At 43.4% G+C, this 17,503-nt stretch overlaps 1 protein-coding gene across 4 annotated transcripts in view; it reads right to left on the bottom strand.

Annotated features, from left to right (window-relative positions):
• The window catches only part of UBAP1 (ubiquitin associated protein 1), a 57,222-nt gene that overhangs the window by 1,843 nt on the left and 37,876 nt on the right, over positions 1–17,503 (bottom strand). For 2 of the 4 annotated variants that reach the window (XM_014857399.3, XM_070495795.1), the window contains 3 exons: positions 12,891–13,015; positions 6,796–7,731; positions 660–842 (listed from right to left, as the gene is read on the bottom strand). In XM_014857399.3, the coding sequence (XP_014712885.1) occupies positions 660–842; positions 6,796–7,731; positions 12,891–13,015 (1,244 nt within the window). The remainder of the gene's footprint in view (positions 1–659; positions 843–6,795; positions 7,732–12,890; positions 13,016–17,503) is intronic. The other 2 variants (XM_014857401.3, XM_070495796.1) reach the window with 1 other exon arrangement.

Below are 17,503 nucleotides of genomic sequence, written 5' to 3'. Positions count from 1 at the left end.
TTCACAACCCAGCAAGTGTGACTTCTGCTCCCCACCCACCCCGGCTAGTAGATCCTAGCTAGGACTTGGTTTTGTGCCTTGAAGTGCATCCAGCACAGCAGGACCTCAGGGACTATTTGCTGAATAGACAAGCACACCCTTCTAGACATGAGCAGTCATTTTTCAAAGGAGTTCCTGTCAAAGCTGACTCACATCTCCCAGAACATCACCTCCACGGCCTGGGCGGGATATTCTAAGAAACAGCCCAAGTCAGGAGATGTCATGTACCCTATTTAGGACCTAGTACCCTATTTAGGACCTAGTACCCTATTCTGGAACTCCTTGGGTGGCTATGACAAGACAAATACTCCTAGAAGACATCTGACCATAATTCAAGCCCAGTGTGGAGGATGGGGTCATTGGGTAACAGTCCAATAGCTCCAGCGCTCCCAAAGCTTTCCTCCAGCCGAAGTCCCAGAGCAGCCCCCAAAGCAGAAGCCCTGCTGCTAAGGCTGCTGGTTTCCTCAACCAGTCTCCCTGGATCCCCACCAAACTCATGGGAAAACAGCTGATGTTCTGAGTCTGAGGGGCTCTGGGACAGAGGCAAGCCGCTACTCCAGCTCCAGAGGTCTGGGACCGCTCTGCCTGACCACCCAAGCCCCTGCCAAGCAACCGCTCACCTGTTCAATATTCTCTCCTTTCTTCTTCATGGCTCTCAGGACACACTCATATGAGTAGCCCATGTTGACCACTGTCTCCACACACTGCCGCTCACTGGGGGACAGCATTTGCAGTTCAGAGTAAGCCTGGGGACAGGTGGTAGTGTTGGGCACTTGTGACACTGAGAAATTAGGAGGCGTGACCTGATGGTAGACAAACAAGAGGATCAAGGCAAGAAGAAAGCAGACCTGGGCCCCAGAAGCTGTCACTGAGGTGGCCCAGTCCAGACATCCTGAAGAGGGATGAAAAGGGCAGGGGAGTTTCAGCTGAGAGAGGGGCAGCTGGGAAGACGCCTGAAAGTGGCTCTGCCCTCATCCCACCTTGCAGAATGAGAAAGCATCCTAAGAGCCACATGCCCTTGCATGCCCCAATCTGCTGGGCTTGAGCTGGAGAAAGCTGAGACTGCCCACAGGACTGATGCCCAAGCTGGCTACTAGGATTTCTCTCTCGGGCTCCACTGTCCCTTTCCTGGGCTGTTGTGTCTGAATCCTGAAGGGATCATTCGCCTCAGACACTGCCACTCGAGCTGGCTCTCCCAGCAATTCTCTATCCTGGCTTCTATCACTGCGCTGGGCAGAGACTGCGAGTACTATTCCCACACGTGGTCAGCTCAGGGCCCCAGAGCTCTGAGGGCACTCCACCTTTGCCCGCCTGCTCCAGCTGCCTCCTGCACGCCGAGGCTGAAGGACTGCTAGGGCCCTGCCTCGACTGCACTGGCTACGGGCAGCCTGTTCCCTGCCGCCGAACCTACTAACCCCAGTCTGACGGGGGACAGAGTCCCAGGATTAACTTCTTCCACCCCTTCTGATAATGAATCAGGCCCAAGGCACGAAGGCAGCTCACTCCCAGGCCAAACTACCATGTGAACAAGGTCACAAGCTGTTTCACAGCTTGGCCCAGCTCCCAAGAACCAGGGAAAATGTTTCAAAAGAATTTTCCTTATTTCCTTTTTTGGGGGATGGGGCCTTAGGAGGCAGGAAGCCCACTGTCCTAGAAACTTCTTCAAAATTATATAGCTATAACCAGATGCTCTCCTCAAGGTCGGCTGGGAAAAGCCAAGAAGACTACAGGCCTCAAAGCCCACGGTTTCTGTTTAACCATCTCACCCCCAGCACACTCCCAGCAGCACAGTCACGGGGCTCAGTCATTTGGTTACACGAGTCACACCAGGGCATGGGCTGGCCACACAGCAGGCCCCAAGCTTGTCTCTCTCTCTCTTTGGGGACAGGCTCTACCTAGGCTCGAGAATGCCAACAGCCAAATAGCATTTTGGTCACACTGCTGGCACAGTACTTATCAGACCACAGTACCTTAATGTGAGCTCCTAGAAGTCAGTTACCTAATGTCGCATGCGTTTTGAATCCCCAGGGCCTGGCTTTGGGCTTGGTACTTACAGGGCCCTGATCAAAGCTGTTGACTGGAGGTCTATTAGGATTTCAAAGAGGGGATTTCATTTAACACAGCAAATTGACATTGATTCTCCCTCCCTAAAGCCCACCAAAATGATGATAAAACAATTAAAACTGTATTAACCTTTAAGATCAAAGAAAAAGGGAACAACAGTAGACAATATATTTTGATGAAATTTTAGAATGTGGAATGCTAATGGAGGCATGGCAACTGGCAGAACCAGTTCTAAGTAGGTCGGAGAAAGGAGAGTCAGCCCACCAGCCTCTAGAGACCCCTGAGAGGGTTCAGCATTTGGAAGCACCACATATTGTTGGGATAAGGCAGGGACACAAAGTCAGTGGTCAGAGCAGTAAAACCCTCAGGCAAACCTTCCCCAACCCACCCTGACCCTCTGCAGGAGGCAGAAGGTTTAATCTCTAGAAAATGTGAACCAGATAGCAAAAAGAACTAAAGACACCAGGCACAGCATACTGCAGAGTGAGGTGCAAGAACCAGAAAGGGGATTAAGTACAAGCCTACACCAGCCTTCCCCAACCTGCAGGCCTCACGCAGAATTCTCAGGAGAAACTGTAACAGCCCCCAACACCTTCACATGTTGACATTTCGCAGAGCAGCCCTCAAAGCCAACTAACCTCGAAACTACAGTGAAGCTCACTGATCAGCAAGCAGCCTCCAACACACAAAGCACCCCCCCCCTTTTTTTTAAAGATTTTATTTTTCCTTTTTCTCCCCAAAGACCCCAGTACACAGTTGTATATTTTAGTTGCGGGTCCTTCTAGTTGTGGCATGTGGAACACCACCTCAGCATGGTCTGATGAGCGGTGCCATGTCTGCACCCAGGATCAAATCAGCGAAACCCTGGGCAGCTGAAGCAGAGCGCTCAAACTTAACCACTCGGCCACGGGGCCGGCCCCCCCTTTTGATTGTTTTTATTTTAGTGCCTCACTCTTCGCCGTGAACAGAAAGCCAAAGCTACGGACAGAAGACATCAAAACAAAAGAGGGAACAGAAAAAGCACTTCAAAATTTAAAATATAATAAAATTTTTATTTAAAAGGTTATGACATTTTTTTAAAAAGCTGTAAGATAGTCAAGGATATATCCCAGAAAGTAAAACAAAGAGACAGGAAACAGAAACGGGTAGCAAATTAGAACCACGGTCAAGACGGTCCAACATCCAGCTTATAGGAATTACAAAAAAAGAATAGAGAAAACAAAAAAGTATCAAAGAAATACCATAAAAACCCCACATTTTTTTAACTGAGCTGAGCCTTAGCTTGAAAGGATCCAGGAGGGCCTAGCACAATGAATGAAGGAGGCTCATCATGAGTAAATTTCACATCTCCAGAAATAAAGATCCCAAAAGCTTTGGGGTTAGGGGAGGAAGAACTCAGGATGGCACAGGAATGTGAGAAACCAGTGGAGCTTATAATTAAACAAGAAAGGTTTTTTGTGGGGGGGAAAATAAGGCGGGGGGGCGCAATGTCTTGAAAATTATGAAAGGAAAATGATTTTCAACTAAGAAACGTAAACCTAGCCAAACTATTATTCATATACAAGGGCAAAATTAAGACATTTTCTGGATATTCAAGGACTCAAAAACTGACAGGCTAACCAATACGTCTGAATGTGTTTGGGAAAATTACCGTTAGGTCTTTGATAGCTCTCTTGGAGCATTTGGACAAAATTAGCAATAGGTATAAAGAAACTATGCAAAATTTTTTAATGGGGCAGTTTAATTATGAGAAATAAGCAAAGAAAAAGGGAATCACAGCATACTATCTGAACTTGGCAGTAAATATTTACCAATCATAACAATGTGAACAGGAACATCAATTTACCCAAAATCTGTGATATCAATATGATGGGAGATACCAGAAGGTGGAGGAGGGGCTATTATGAGCTAAATCCTCAACTACTATTCCAGGAAGGATAAAACTACCTAAAATTGATACATTTCAAAAAAAGCAATATAAGCATTTTATTTAGAAACAGAAAAATCCTAGCAGAAATACCTTAGAGAGTTAAAAGTGCATGACTATGGGAAGCAAGACTGGAGCTGCAGACAGGTGAGACAGGGAGCTGCTTTTAAATGTTACTTGATTTCATTAAAATGTGCTTGTGTTACTTGTATAAAAATAAATTCATTTTTAAAATCTAAAGATAGAGAAGAAGGACTTTGTAAGTATTAGAGCAATGGCAACATAAGAAATGATCAACAGATTTGAACACCTAAAAGCTAAGAGAGAGGCCAGCCCCGGGCCAAGTGGTTAAGTTCACGCACTCCGCTTTGGCGGCCCAGGGTTTCGCTGGTTCGGATCCTAGGCGCGGACACGGCACTGCTCGTCAGGCCACGCTGAGGCGGCGTCCCACGTGCCACAACTAGAAGGACCCACAACTGAAACATACAACTATGTACTGGGGGGATTTGGGGAGAAGCAGCAGGAAAAAAAAAAAAAGAAGGTTGGTAACAGTTGTTAGCTCAGGTGCCAATTTCTCAAAGCTAAGAGATTCTGTATGTCAAAATTATTTAAAACAGAATTTAAAAGCAAACTGGCACTACTCTTATGCTTAGTGGCCATAATTAGTAAATTCAGAACTCAGAAGTATAAGGGAAAATGCAAAAGTATTTAGCGGCAGTCACTGTGAAAGAGTAAGGAAGGTCTCTAAACCTGGAGAAAGAGAACCTAAAGGCAGCACGAGCCTAACCCGTGAGCAGAGCGAGGCTCTGAAAGGCTGAGGCAGTGGGAGGAGACACTGGCTAGGGCTATGCTGGACTCCAAATAACAGCACATGGCGAGATTGTTCCTCTCAAGGTGATTCCACAACTTCTAAAATTAGTTCATATAAACAGTAAAACATGAAATCAAAATCCGAAAAATGAGACCCAAATACTGGGCCTAAAATAGCCAAGAAGAACCAAATTCCAGGAACACCTCCTCGGGAGCTCCTACGTGAAGGGTGTACATACAGCCGGGTTGACCACCCTCCCCACCCCTACCCCCACTGCCTCAAGTCACTAACTGCCCTGGAGAGAAGTGCTGCTCCCACTGAAAAAGGTTCTTCTCCCTTCTGACTTAAAGACTCACACTAAGACAGAGGGCCGGGGGATACGAGGCTTTGCTCCCTAAGGGTAAGGGTCACGACTTCCTTCAAAGAACACCAGAACTCCAGCTACGTTTACAGCTGCCCCTTGAAGGCAGCAAGTCCCTTTGCACCTTGGGATACATGGGCCCAAAAGAAACTCCACCATCAGCTGGATCAAAGGGTGAGCAGTGTTCTGGTTTGAGAAGGACCTCTGCCATTAGTTCATCGGCTTTGATGGCTAAATGGTTACTCTTACTCTCTGTGGGGGGTAGAGAGTGTTGGCTGAGGATCCCTAATCCTTCCCAGAGTGCTTTTAATTTCTCTAGAGCATATAGTGAGTCATGACAAGGAGCATCTTGCTGACCAGAGCCCAAGAGACCAGGAGGGATTAGCACCGAAGCCCATCCTGGAGGTGACTCTCGTGTGATGCACTCTATGGAGTTTATCCGGGCCAAGGTCCACAACGCTGATAAGCAGCAGGGAGCTCTCTGACAATGGAAGCACTCACACAGAGACAATCATCTACCAAGAATGCTACCGCTGGGACCTTGCACTCTTGTAGGCAGGCCAAGGCTCACCTTTCTACAGCTAACAGCAGGCTTGTTCCGCTCTCTGACAGACAGCCCACCAATCAGGCTCCTTTCTGACGCTAAATACTGTCTTGGTATGCTGTCATTCAAAAAATCTGTGACCTAGTGTAGCAAAAGGTTCTTGGACTTCTCTGATTTCTGTTCTCGAATGCAATGATGTATTGCTCTGTGCTGCTGAAACAACCACATCAAGAGCTAAGCGTATACTTTGTGACAAATAAAGTAACCTCGCTGTATATGCCAACTTTTTTGCTTATGACAAAATCAGGTTTTCAAGAGGATACAAAATGTGACTTCTGTACCCATGCATCCTTCAACACTAAAGCTGAGTTCCAACCTCCTTCTCTCCCTCCCTTCGGAGAAAACTGCACAACTCTTAGAAGTGAGCAAAAAAACAAAGGAATTGTATAAGTAAAACCTGCAGGTTTAAAAATAATTTCTACCATTTGCTTGGACTTCCAATACAAACTCTCTCTCAGTTACTGAGGCACCACCCAATCTGAAGAAACATAACCCCAAATTAGCCAAACCATGGTACACACAAGAACCAAACTTCAGGGCAGAATGAGATGGACAGAGAGGGGCAGGGAGAAGAGAGAACGAGGAGTGCCAAGCAACCTTAAAAAAAAATCAAGAAAGGTAATAGGAAAAAGTAAAAATGTACAAAGAAAGAATGCCCTTCAAAAAATTCGAACACAAGACATGGCAGCACAGAAAAGAACAAATTGATTAGGCTGGAAAACACCATTCACATGACATACATTGCCTTTTCAAAGGAAAAGACCACAAAGATGCAGTGAGGAACAAGCCAACAGTACCCAGGCCAGGTGCAAAGCTGACAACCCCTGTCCTCAGGAAACAACCAGAATTCCACATATTCTATAAGCAAGGTCAATCTGGCCCTGCCCCATCCTGTCCTAAACCTCGAAAAGAAGAATGTGAAGCGGGAACTGCCAAGTAGAATTCAGAAATCTTTGGAGCTTTAATTTAGGGGGATTTAAAAGGCTTACCGTGGGACCTGTACTTGGAGGTGATGATTCTTCTGTGCATACAGACAAGACAGAGAGGGAAGGCATCTGGGAGATCAGATCAGAAGGGGTCAGGGTTGGCACCTCTGTGCCACTGTCCAAGTTCAAGGCTGAAAGCCCAAGAGTATGATGCTCACTGAGCTCAGTGGCACTGCTTTGGGTGGAAGGCTTTAGGGAATTCTGGAACGTGCCACTGCGGAGGCAGGATGTGCTATGGAAAGTGCTTGCCAGCTTGGCTGTCTTCTGACTGCTGTCGTCAGAGTCAAGTTTGGGGAAGGACAGAGACTTGATATTGCTCACTGCAGGGATGGGGGGGAGGGACACTTTGGAAGACAGCGACATCTTTTCACAGTTGCCCAACTGTGGTAAGGTTATAAAGCCATTGGGTTTGTGAAGAGGCTTGAAATCTAGGGTTGCCCGCTCCAGGGAGGCCAGGACCTCCTCATCCTGTAACACAGACCCAGAGCCTCCTCTGGGCAAGTTACTGTCCAATAACTGAGCCATAATGGGTCCAGTGGTTCCTACCAGGATGTTCCTCAGCTCTTCCTTCTCATCAATAGTTTTTAACTCCAGGTTATCAAAAGGGTCTTCTTCACACTCAAAGTCGGCAGGATTGAAATCTGCCTTTGTGTGGGGTGGGCTGAGGACCTTCTGTTTCGTGGCACTGCTGCTAACCCGAGTCGGGGTGAGGATGCTGTTGTGCTGTAAGCTGGCAAGGATGGGGTTAATAGGAGGTGGCATTGTGGCTGTACTGTGAGTCTTGGAGAAGCTCATTTTGCTATCGCCCTCTGGGCCACTCTTGGAATTCATTTTAGCTTCTGCTTCCTCAGCCTTGCGCTCTGCTTCCCGCTGGGCTTCTTGGATTTTCTTAATATCTTCAGCCCACTCAATGGTTTTCTTTTCCAAGGAGAAGTCATACTGCAAAGATATGTCAGAGAAAGGAAGTGTGAACCCAGGTGGCTGCTCCTCCCCCACTCAGTTCCCACCCAATGCCTTTCCTCCTCACTCCAGCACAGCAAGGAGCAGAGCAATCTAGCACTTAGGGTGGACGGGATGATCCCGGCTCAGGAAGACCAAGGCTTCCTAATCTTACACGATTTAATCAATCTCTGCTCCCAGATGACTTCTAGAAATTAATTCGAAAGCACGCCCCCCATCTCCTACCCCACACACCAGGCCAAATGCACACCCTTGCCACTCCTCCTGCTTCTCTCCCCTCAGGCCATCTCCCTTTCTAGAATTCTTCACTGGTGACTCGGGCAGAGCTCAGCCATCTCCTCTAGGAAACTTCCCCGAAGGCCCGCCTGTTCCTTCCTCCGAACTCTTACGTAACTTCTCACTCTATCAACTGATGCCAAGCACATGTGACCACATGTAGCTTTAATCTTTCTCTAAACACGTCCCCAACAATATCACAAGCCTCTTGCGAGCAGTGGGCAGCAACTGGGGTTAGACCCTCTGAAGGTCTCTATTATCTAGCACAATGCCCTTAATGGATCCTGTGCTCAACACGAACAACAGCCCCCAACATTTAAGAAGCGCTTACAAGGTGCCATGCACGATTCTACGCAACTTTTATGTACTGACTCTCTCGATTTTCTCAACAGCTCTTAGAGACAGGGCCTATCCTTCTCCTCATTTTACAAGGGCTATGCCTCTGCTTATGAAGCTAGGCTAAAGTGGTAGAGCCTGGATTTGAACCCAGTCTCACTACATATTCTATGCTCTTAAATCACTACCAAATTATAATGAACAGATTGTATTTTAAATGCAGGAAAACTTATTAAGAAATCTAGACATTCAAATTTAGATTTTACAGTGCAAATTGCACAAGGATTCACTTCATGGTTCCTTAATAATACCTTAAAGTATAGCTCAATTTACAAAAATTTCATTTGCACACTTGAAAAAAATACTTGTTATACAAAGGGTGGGTCTGGTGGCACAGTGGTTAAGTTCGCACACTCTGCTTTGGCAGCCAGGGGTTTGCATGCCGGGTGCAGACCTACACACCACTTGTCAAGCCATGCTATGGCAGGCATCCCACATATAAAGTAGAGGAAGATGGGCACAATGTTAGCTCAGGGCCAGTCTTCCTCAGCAAAAGAAAAAAAAAAGAGGAGGATTGGCAGCATATGTTAGCTCAGGGCTAATCTTCCCCCCCCAAAAAAAAAGTTTATTATACAAAACAAAACTCACCCAGGACAGGAGAAAAAACCTTCGGCGTTCACCCTAAAACACCAAAGCTAAACAATGTCTGTGTGCACGTTCAAGGTTAGAGACACATTAAGAGTAAAAAAGAGGGGGAAAAGGGAAGAAAGAGGCCCACCATGCCAAGACAAGAGTTTCAGAATGGAAAAAACAAAGTGCCTCTGGTCGTCCCCAAGCCTTTCAGTTTCAAACAACACAAGAGAAGCCTGGAAATGCACAAGTCAAGAAGCCCATTTTCACCCGTGAGCCAGCTGCTGGGCCCAGAAAGACACCTGAGCAATAGCACGAACAGGACAGCGAGAAAACAGCACTGGACAAAGACTGCTGCTTCTAACTGAGGGCAAAATCCAACTGTGCAACTGGCTTCCTCCACCAAAAACTGAGGCTGGGGCTGGCCCGTGGCCTAGTGGGTAAGTTCACCCGCTCTGCTTCAGCAGCCCAGGGTTCACCGGTTCAGATCCTGGGGGTGGACATGGCACCGCTCATCAAGCCATGCTGAGGCGGCGTCCCACATAGCAGAGCCAGAAGGACCTACAACTAGAATATACAACTATGGACTGGGGGTCTTTGGGGAGAAAGAAGAAAAGTAAAAATCACAATTTATTAAAAAAACTAAGGCTAACCAACCCCAGCTGCCTATAAACACTGGTCTCTTTAAGTTTTACTCTCAAGAACAACTGGAAATTTCTTTCCTTTTTTAATAAAATCTTTATGGAGCTTTTGCTTTTTAATTACCAAAGTAATGTAGAATACTTGGAACATAGAAAAAAAATACAGGGAAAAAAATAGCAGAAATATTACAGTGAAAAAACAAGAATGTGGTTTGACTGTGTAATAATAACACCAGCACCTAACATTTATGGAGTACCAGGAACCAGAGTAAGCATTATAAATGCATTATTTTATTTAATACTTATAACAACCTTAAAAGCTAATTAACCCCATTTTACAGATGAGGAAATAGAGGCTTCGAGAGTATAAGAAATCTGTACAAGATTACACAGCTATTACATGGCAATTCCAGACCATGAACGAGTGACACCAGAATCTACTCTAAACCATGACACTAAGGGCTACTACCCTCCCACTTCTGTAGCCACCACCATCACAGTCAATGAAAGCTTTCTGGATCGTAGGTCCAAGGGTTATATGTGTTTTACTGGTTTTGATGAATTTTCAGCTGAAAAATTGAGTTTGTGTTATCATACAAGGGCAAATACGACAGTTATAGGAAGTTTCACGCTATCTGTCTAGGCCTCTAGGTCTGACTCTTCTCTGGATAGAGAGGGGACTAGCCCCAAGACTGTGGCCAAATCCCCCATGGAGACCTCGGGCAGTCAAAGTTGAAGGGAGCAATCAGAGAACAAAGCAGATAAGGTTCCACTAGCCCGCACAAATGGCGCTTGGAGCCTCCATCTCCTCTTTTGTTATTAGTGGGTGCTTTGAGCATAGAGGGCACAGTACCATACATTTATCAGAGCTTCACACTGATCAAATAGAAAATTCCCAGCAAAGCCTAAAACGGCAACAATTTGAAATTCAAAACAAGTTTTCTGAATCAATCAATGAAGTAGGGAATAATAGGAAAACCACTGAAAGAAGATGGAGGTGTTTTGCTTTGTTTTGTTTTGACGGCTCAGGCATTCCCTATGGAGGTGTTTCTCAATCATATTGCTAATAGTATCCTGCACACAGAAAGGAGTTTACTGAATATTTGTTGTTGCCAATAAAAAAGTCACCAAGCAAACAGAACAAGGTAAAACTTTATAATGGAAATCTCTATTTCTTCTGGCCCAATAAAGTCTCCATACACAAAAGGAATATAAATTCAGTATTCAAAATATATAAGGTACTCGACACCATTAGTAATTAGGGAAATACACATCAAAACCAAAAGAAAAAAAAAACCACAACAAGAGACCACTGCACACCTACAAGGATGTATAGAATCAAAAAGACAGATAAGAGTTGGCAAGGATGTGGAGACAGTGGAAGCCGCACGCAGCGCGGATGGGGCTGTAACATGGTGCAGCCACTTTGGAAAACAGTCTGACAGTTCCTCAAAAGTTTAAACATAGTCCCCATATGACCCAGAAATTCCACTCCTATGCATATACCCACGAAAACAATGTCCTCACAAAAAACTACACACAATTGTTCGTAACAGCACTATTCCCAAAAGCCAAGAGTGGAAACCATCAAAATGTCCATCAACAGATGAACGGATAAACAAAATGTGGTATGTCCCTACAATGAAATATTATTCAGCCATAAAAATAAAGTACTAATACTTCATTCATATAACATGGATAAACCTTGAAAACATTATGCCAAATGAAATAAGGCAATCACACACAAAAGACTATATACTGAATTATTCTATTTATACGATATGTCCAGAATAGGCAAATTCAGAGACAGAGAGTAGATTTAGTGGTTGTCAGGGGCTGGAGCAAGGAGACAATAGGGAGTGACTTCTAATGGGCACTGGGTTTCTTTCTGGGGTGATGAAAATGTTCTGGAATTAGCCAATGATGATGGTTATATAACTCCAAATATACTAAAAATCACGTATTTGCACACCTTAAAAGAGAGGTGAATTTTATGGCATGTGAATTATATCTCAATAAAGCTGCTATTTTAAAAATGTCACTGAAGTTCTCACACTATGATTACTCACCACATATAGATTAGAAGATAAAACAAAGAATATTTTTTAGAGTAACATGGTGATGCCTGAGTGAATCCCCCAGAAACAAAACAACTTTGCTACAAAGTTGTATTTAAAAAAATCTTAAGTCACAGGAAGAAGTGTCTGGGTGAGTGGTGTACTTTTGTTTTTCCACGTGACTCCTTCTCTAAACTGTCAGCTCCTGAGGACAGTGATTAAGGCATTTATGTCTATCCTCAGCCCTAGCAGAGCACTGCTCAAAAGCAGTCATTTGATAAATGTGTACTGAAGGACGAAAGGAAGTCATATAACATAGGGCCATCCGCTGCTTTCAAGAAGTAATTCTATATATTTACATATAACTGAGCTTTAAAGATAAGGGCTGAGAAAGAAGCTATTAAGGAGATGGCATTTAAACAGTCTAGAAGAATAAATAGATTTTAACAGGCAGACAGCTTTTAGTATGGTGAGAAAGAGAAGGATATTCCAAGTAGAGATAACAGCTCATGAGAAAAAGGATGGTTTAGATAGGTAATATGCATGGTATGCTCAACAAATTGCTAGTAACCCGATTTGGAGGGAACATGGAGGAGATGATGAGATAGGCTACTTTACCATAACCTTAGGTCCAGACTTGATTCAATAAGGACTGGAGAATCACCGTAAGTTTTTAACAGGGATAGGAGAATTTAAAACTTTAATATAGAAATATTATTCTAGAAACAATATGAAAAATAGAAGGAAAACGCTATAAGGAGAAGGGCCAATTCAAGAGGCTACTGCAATAGCCCAGGTGAAAAAATAAAGTACGGATGAACTGGATGGCAAAGGAGAGACACGGCAGAGAGAAAAATATTATCTAACTTCGGTGACCAAGAAGATAATGCGCACATTAACAGAGAGATGGCAAAGAGGTGAATAAGCACTTCAGATGGGCAATGGGGATTTGTTCTGGGCAAGGCACAGAATCTCAGGAATATACAATCTAACAGATTACACAAAACCTGTAATAGATACATAAACATATATAAATGTGTGTGTGTATGAGAGAGAGACAATGTAAGCCAAGCAATAATGAGCTATAAGAAATACAAATAAGAGATATGAGAATGTTTTTCTTCTATTTCACTACACATCAAATTCTTAACTCTAAATTTTTAAATGCACTAAACTTTAACTAAAAATCACCACTTACCTGTACTTCTCTGACAACCTGCAAACAATCGGGCAAGGAGAAGCCAATAGGTAGACCAACTTTAGCTGGTGTTTTGAATTTGTCTCCTATCTTAAATGGGACATCATCAAGGTAACTGAAAGTCCCTACAATCAAAAATAAAGTAGAAAATATCAGCAAAGAATTTTATTATTTGTTTTGCTATAGTCTTAAATCGAGGATACAACATTAATTTATGCTCTCCTAAGACTATAAGTTACAGAGAGTTCCTTCTGCGACTGCTTACCTTCTCCTGACCCTAGATCTCTAGAGGAAAGCCTACTTGAGTCTGTGGATCTCATTAGAGTTTATTTTCAATTACGTATACCTAGTGTAAAAGGCAAAGTACTCACAGCAGCCTAAGAGGGCTTCCCAACACCCACCACCTCTCGGCTCTCAACTCCGAACAGCGGCCTCCTGGCTCAGCGCACTGTCACAGTGAGTCTCTGTTCCTCAAGCATGACAGGGTTACATGCATCTCAAAAATTCTGCACTGGCTGTTCCCTCTATCTGGAATGTTCTTTTCTCAGATATTCACGTAACTTATTCCTTCACCTCCTTCAAGTGTTTGATCAAATGTCACTTTCTTACAGTAAGGCTTATTACCCTGACCACTATTTAAAATTACTACTCCAGCCTCACCACAGTACTCCCACATTACATCTATCTCTCTCTTCCCCATAGCACTTATTACCTTCTAACATATCATATAATTCATTTTGTGTGTGTGTGTGTGTGTGTATGTGAAGAAGATTGGCCTTGAACTAATATCTGTGCCAATCTTCCTGTTTTATGTGGGATGCTGCCACAATGTGGCTTGATGAGCGGTGATAGGTCCACACCTGGGATCTAAACCTGTGAACCCGGGGCCGCCCAAGCAGAGCTCGTGAACCCAATCACTATGCCACTGGGCCAATTCCTATAATTCTCTGTCTAACTATATTTGTTCGTCTTGCCCAATGGAATGTAAGCTCCTTGCAGGCAAATATTTAAATCTATTTTCTTGGCTAATGTCATCTCAAAACCTAGGGCATCGCCTGGCACATATTAGGCACTTAATAAATACTGCCAAATTGATGACAGAATCTCCACAGAAGAACCTCCTTGGGGCCGGCCCCGTGGCCGAGTGATTAAGTTTGCGCGCTCCGCTGCAGGCGGCCCAGTGTTTCATCACTTCGAATCCTGGGCGTGGACGTGGTACCACTCATCAAGCCACACTGAGGCAGTGTCCCACATGCCACAACTAGAAGGACCCACAACTAAGAACATACAACTATGTACCGGGGGGCTTTGGGGAAAAAAAGGAAATAAATAAAATCTTTAAAAAAAAAAAAAAAAAAGAACCTCCTTGATTAGGATCTCTCTACTTCGGTAAGAATCATTTTTTAATTAACACAAAGAATTACTCTAGATTTTTTTTCTAAGACTACATTCTGCAGCAGACATAGAAATATTTAAGAAGCATAGCACTTATGAAAAAAGGAAAACCAGACAAGACCATGGGAATCAAAATAGGATTATCAGGAGATACAAGCCATAGACAACTTAACTCCATGAAAGTTCTCTGCCTGTCACAGCTGAATAATACAGAAAGACCAGGACATCATCACTGATGTATAGGGTCAGACAAAATGACAGTGGCTCTTGCATATGACTCTCACTAGTTTAGACTCCAAATTGGACCATGGTTTCTTTTTTGGACCAGGTGTGGGGCTAACTTACTGAGAGAACCATCATGGACAATAAAACATAGTTGATAAAATGAATGTTGCTTTCTGAATAGTAACAGCTAGTAAAACAAAGCTGGCTTCTGAGCCTCACACTAGTCTATTTTCTTGAGTGCTCATGGACAGAATAAGATGACAACCCTTCCATGAAGAGGACGTCTCTCCCTTCCAAAAACTCTGTAGATTTCAAGACTTACCAAGGTCAAGATATATTTCCTGAGTTAGCGCTCTGATACACCTGAAACTCCCCATCAGGAAGGCAGCCCCTGCTCCCACCCTTGAGGGAAGCAGTCTCTCTTTTCCATGTAACTTCTAGCCAGAATTAAAACACTTTATCTCTCATTCAGCTAGCAAATTAAATCCACAACTGTGTTCAATTTAATAATCTTCCTAGGGCATAACCATAATTATTAACATTCCAGGAAAGTTTCCAAGTTGGTCACACCTTTATAAGAGCTGTTTTCTCAGCCAGGAATACCAGTCACATTCCCACTCTGTTTACTTGATTAATTATTTCTAGTCCTTTAAGAACTATCTTAAGAATAACTCCCTTCTCAATCTCAGAACACGACCTCAGATCTTACCACTCTGTATTGTTAACAGTTCGTTTCCTTACACTCCCCCTAGAGACTGTGAGAGAGCATCTGAGTGTCCCTTAACAAGGGATGTTTCACTTCTACAACCCCCAAGCTCAGCATAACGTCTGACAGATGAGATTTGCTCAATAAGTAAAGAACAAGTAAAGAAGACACAGTCTTGTACTTCTTTCATATTTAACTCTCGCCCCCACACTAACTCACATTCAATTAATATTTATTAACACTCAAAATTATTTACCTAAAATGAAAAGGCTAGTCATGAAAACATTTTAACAGAGTACTCATGCAAGACGAAAGCACATTTCTAAGATTCTGGACAAAGTTACAAAAAAGTCACCAGGTGCCGAAAAAAAAAAGGTACCAGGTACCATCACAGCTTGCCAACAAAACTAAGTGTTGGTTACAACACTAAAACCTCCTGCCACTTATAAAATGCTTTAAATTATAGAGACTAAAAGCAAAGCTAATTTGTTTTCACTTTTGTTTTTTGTTGAGGAAGACTCACCTTGAGCTAACATCTGCTGCCAATCTTCCTCTTTTTTTGTATGTGAGCCGCCACCACAGCATGGCCCCTCACAGAGGAGTAGGTCCACTTAACCACTAGGCCACTGGGGCTGGCCCTAAAGCAAAGCTAATTTTAAAGAATTTTTATGTCTTCCAAGAAAACAGGTTCTCAAATATTACTGAAAGTTCGATTCTAACTTTGGCTAGTGCCCTGATTACTGGAAAAAAAGCTGAAATTAGCATTTTCTAAGAAGCATTGGAAAGATTTATAGTCAAGTTAACAATCACAAAATTAAGTCTTTTGTTTAAGAAAAGTTTATGGGGTCAGCCCGGTTGCACAGCGGTTAAGTGTGCACATTCCGCTTCGGCAGCCTGGGGTTCGCCTGTTCCAATCCCAGGTGCAGACATGGCACCACGTGGCAAGCCATGCTGTGGTAGGCATCCCACATATAAAGTGGAGGAGGATGGGCACAGATGTTAGCTCAGGGCCAGTCTTCCTCAGAAAAAAGAGGAGGATTGGCAGATGTTAGCTCAGGGCTAATGTTCCTTGGGGAAAAGAAAAGTTTATGTTTATGTTTATGTATACATTCAAACTAGGTTAATTACATGACACACACGCATATTAGAAAAAAATCCTATCCATAGTAACACTTACAAGCACATATGATATACAAATATAAAAAAACTTACATCAATACTAACAACATTTTCTTATATAAACAGTTCTCTTACAGACTGGCAATGGGGAGTTGAAGGAGAAAAGCTATCTGCAAAACAGTACTATACTTAAGGTATCTGAGCCAAATGAGAGTATCTCTCAAGAAGGGCATTCAGTTTCCCTGCCTACCGTTCAGTTAGGAAACTATGACAGTGTTGTACACACTGACGACACATATTCTATAAATGGAACTGGGCCCTGGCTTGGGGACAGACAAGATCAAGCAGAACGCCTTAAACAACTGCTGTTTCCCTCATTAGCACCCTTCCAGGCACCTGCTTTAGCAAGCAGTCTCATCTCACTAACAGAGCCAATGCCAAGGTGATGTATGTAGCACAGCCCCCAACCCACCCCACCTCAGTCCCTGAAACTCTCTCAACAGGGAAGGAGAAAACACTTGTGTGATTATCTTTTGAGGAGATTCTGTCATCAATTCGGCAGTGTTAATTAAGTGCCAATAATCACACAATTGGTTTTTTGGCAACAAAAAAAGCAACCTTGTGAATAATGGACAGAGACCACCATAAGTACAATTACTGATGATGCTGTGAGGACCACAAAGAATATTTTCTGCAAACATAACCAACTATGCCTTAGGAATTTAAAATACTATCCAGTATATCAGAATATCTATTTAAAGACGTCAATTTCTCTTGTTTCTCAATATATTTTATTTTTAAAACAGAGTCAATAAAAACTCAATTAACCATATGCCCAGAGAGTTAAGCACTGTGGCTAACAATTTTCTGGCTCACCCCAAATACCTTTTATTTTCAGTCTTTATTATTGAAAATCTTGCTAAAATGTCTGAGCCTATTTTCCTAAGTTCAACTCAGAATTAAACTGAAGAAAAAGAAAGTAAGTGTGCCTCTGCTGGCTGTGGCTGTGGCAGTTCCTTGAAGTCAGGACCTGCACATCGCTTAGCATTACGCCATGGTGGAAGAGACTGGGCTGAAAGTGTAATGACTCAGGATAAATTCTGGGAAGGCTTCACTCTGTTTTCTTTCTTTCTTTCTAAATTGCTGATATGCTTATGATCTTGTGACC

This window comes from Equus asinus, chromosome 23 (assembly GCF_041296235.1).
Source record: "Equus asinus isolate D_3611 breed Donkey chromosome 23, EquAss-T2T_v2, whole genome shotgun sequence".
Lineage (NCBI taxonomy): Eukaryota > Metazoa > Chordata > Mammalia > Perissodactyla > Equidae > Equus > Equus asinus.
This window is presented reverse-complemented; position numbering and strand designations above follow the sequence as displayed.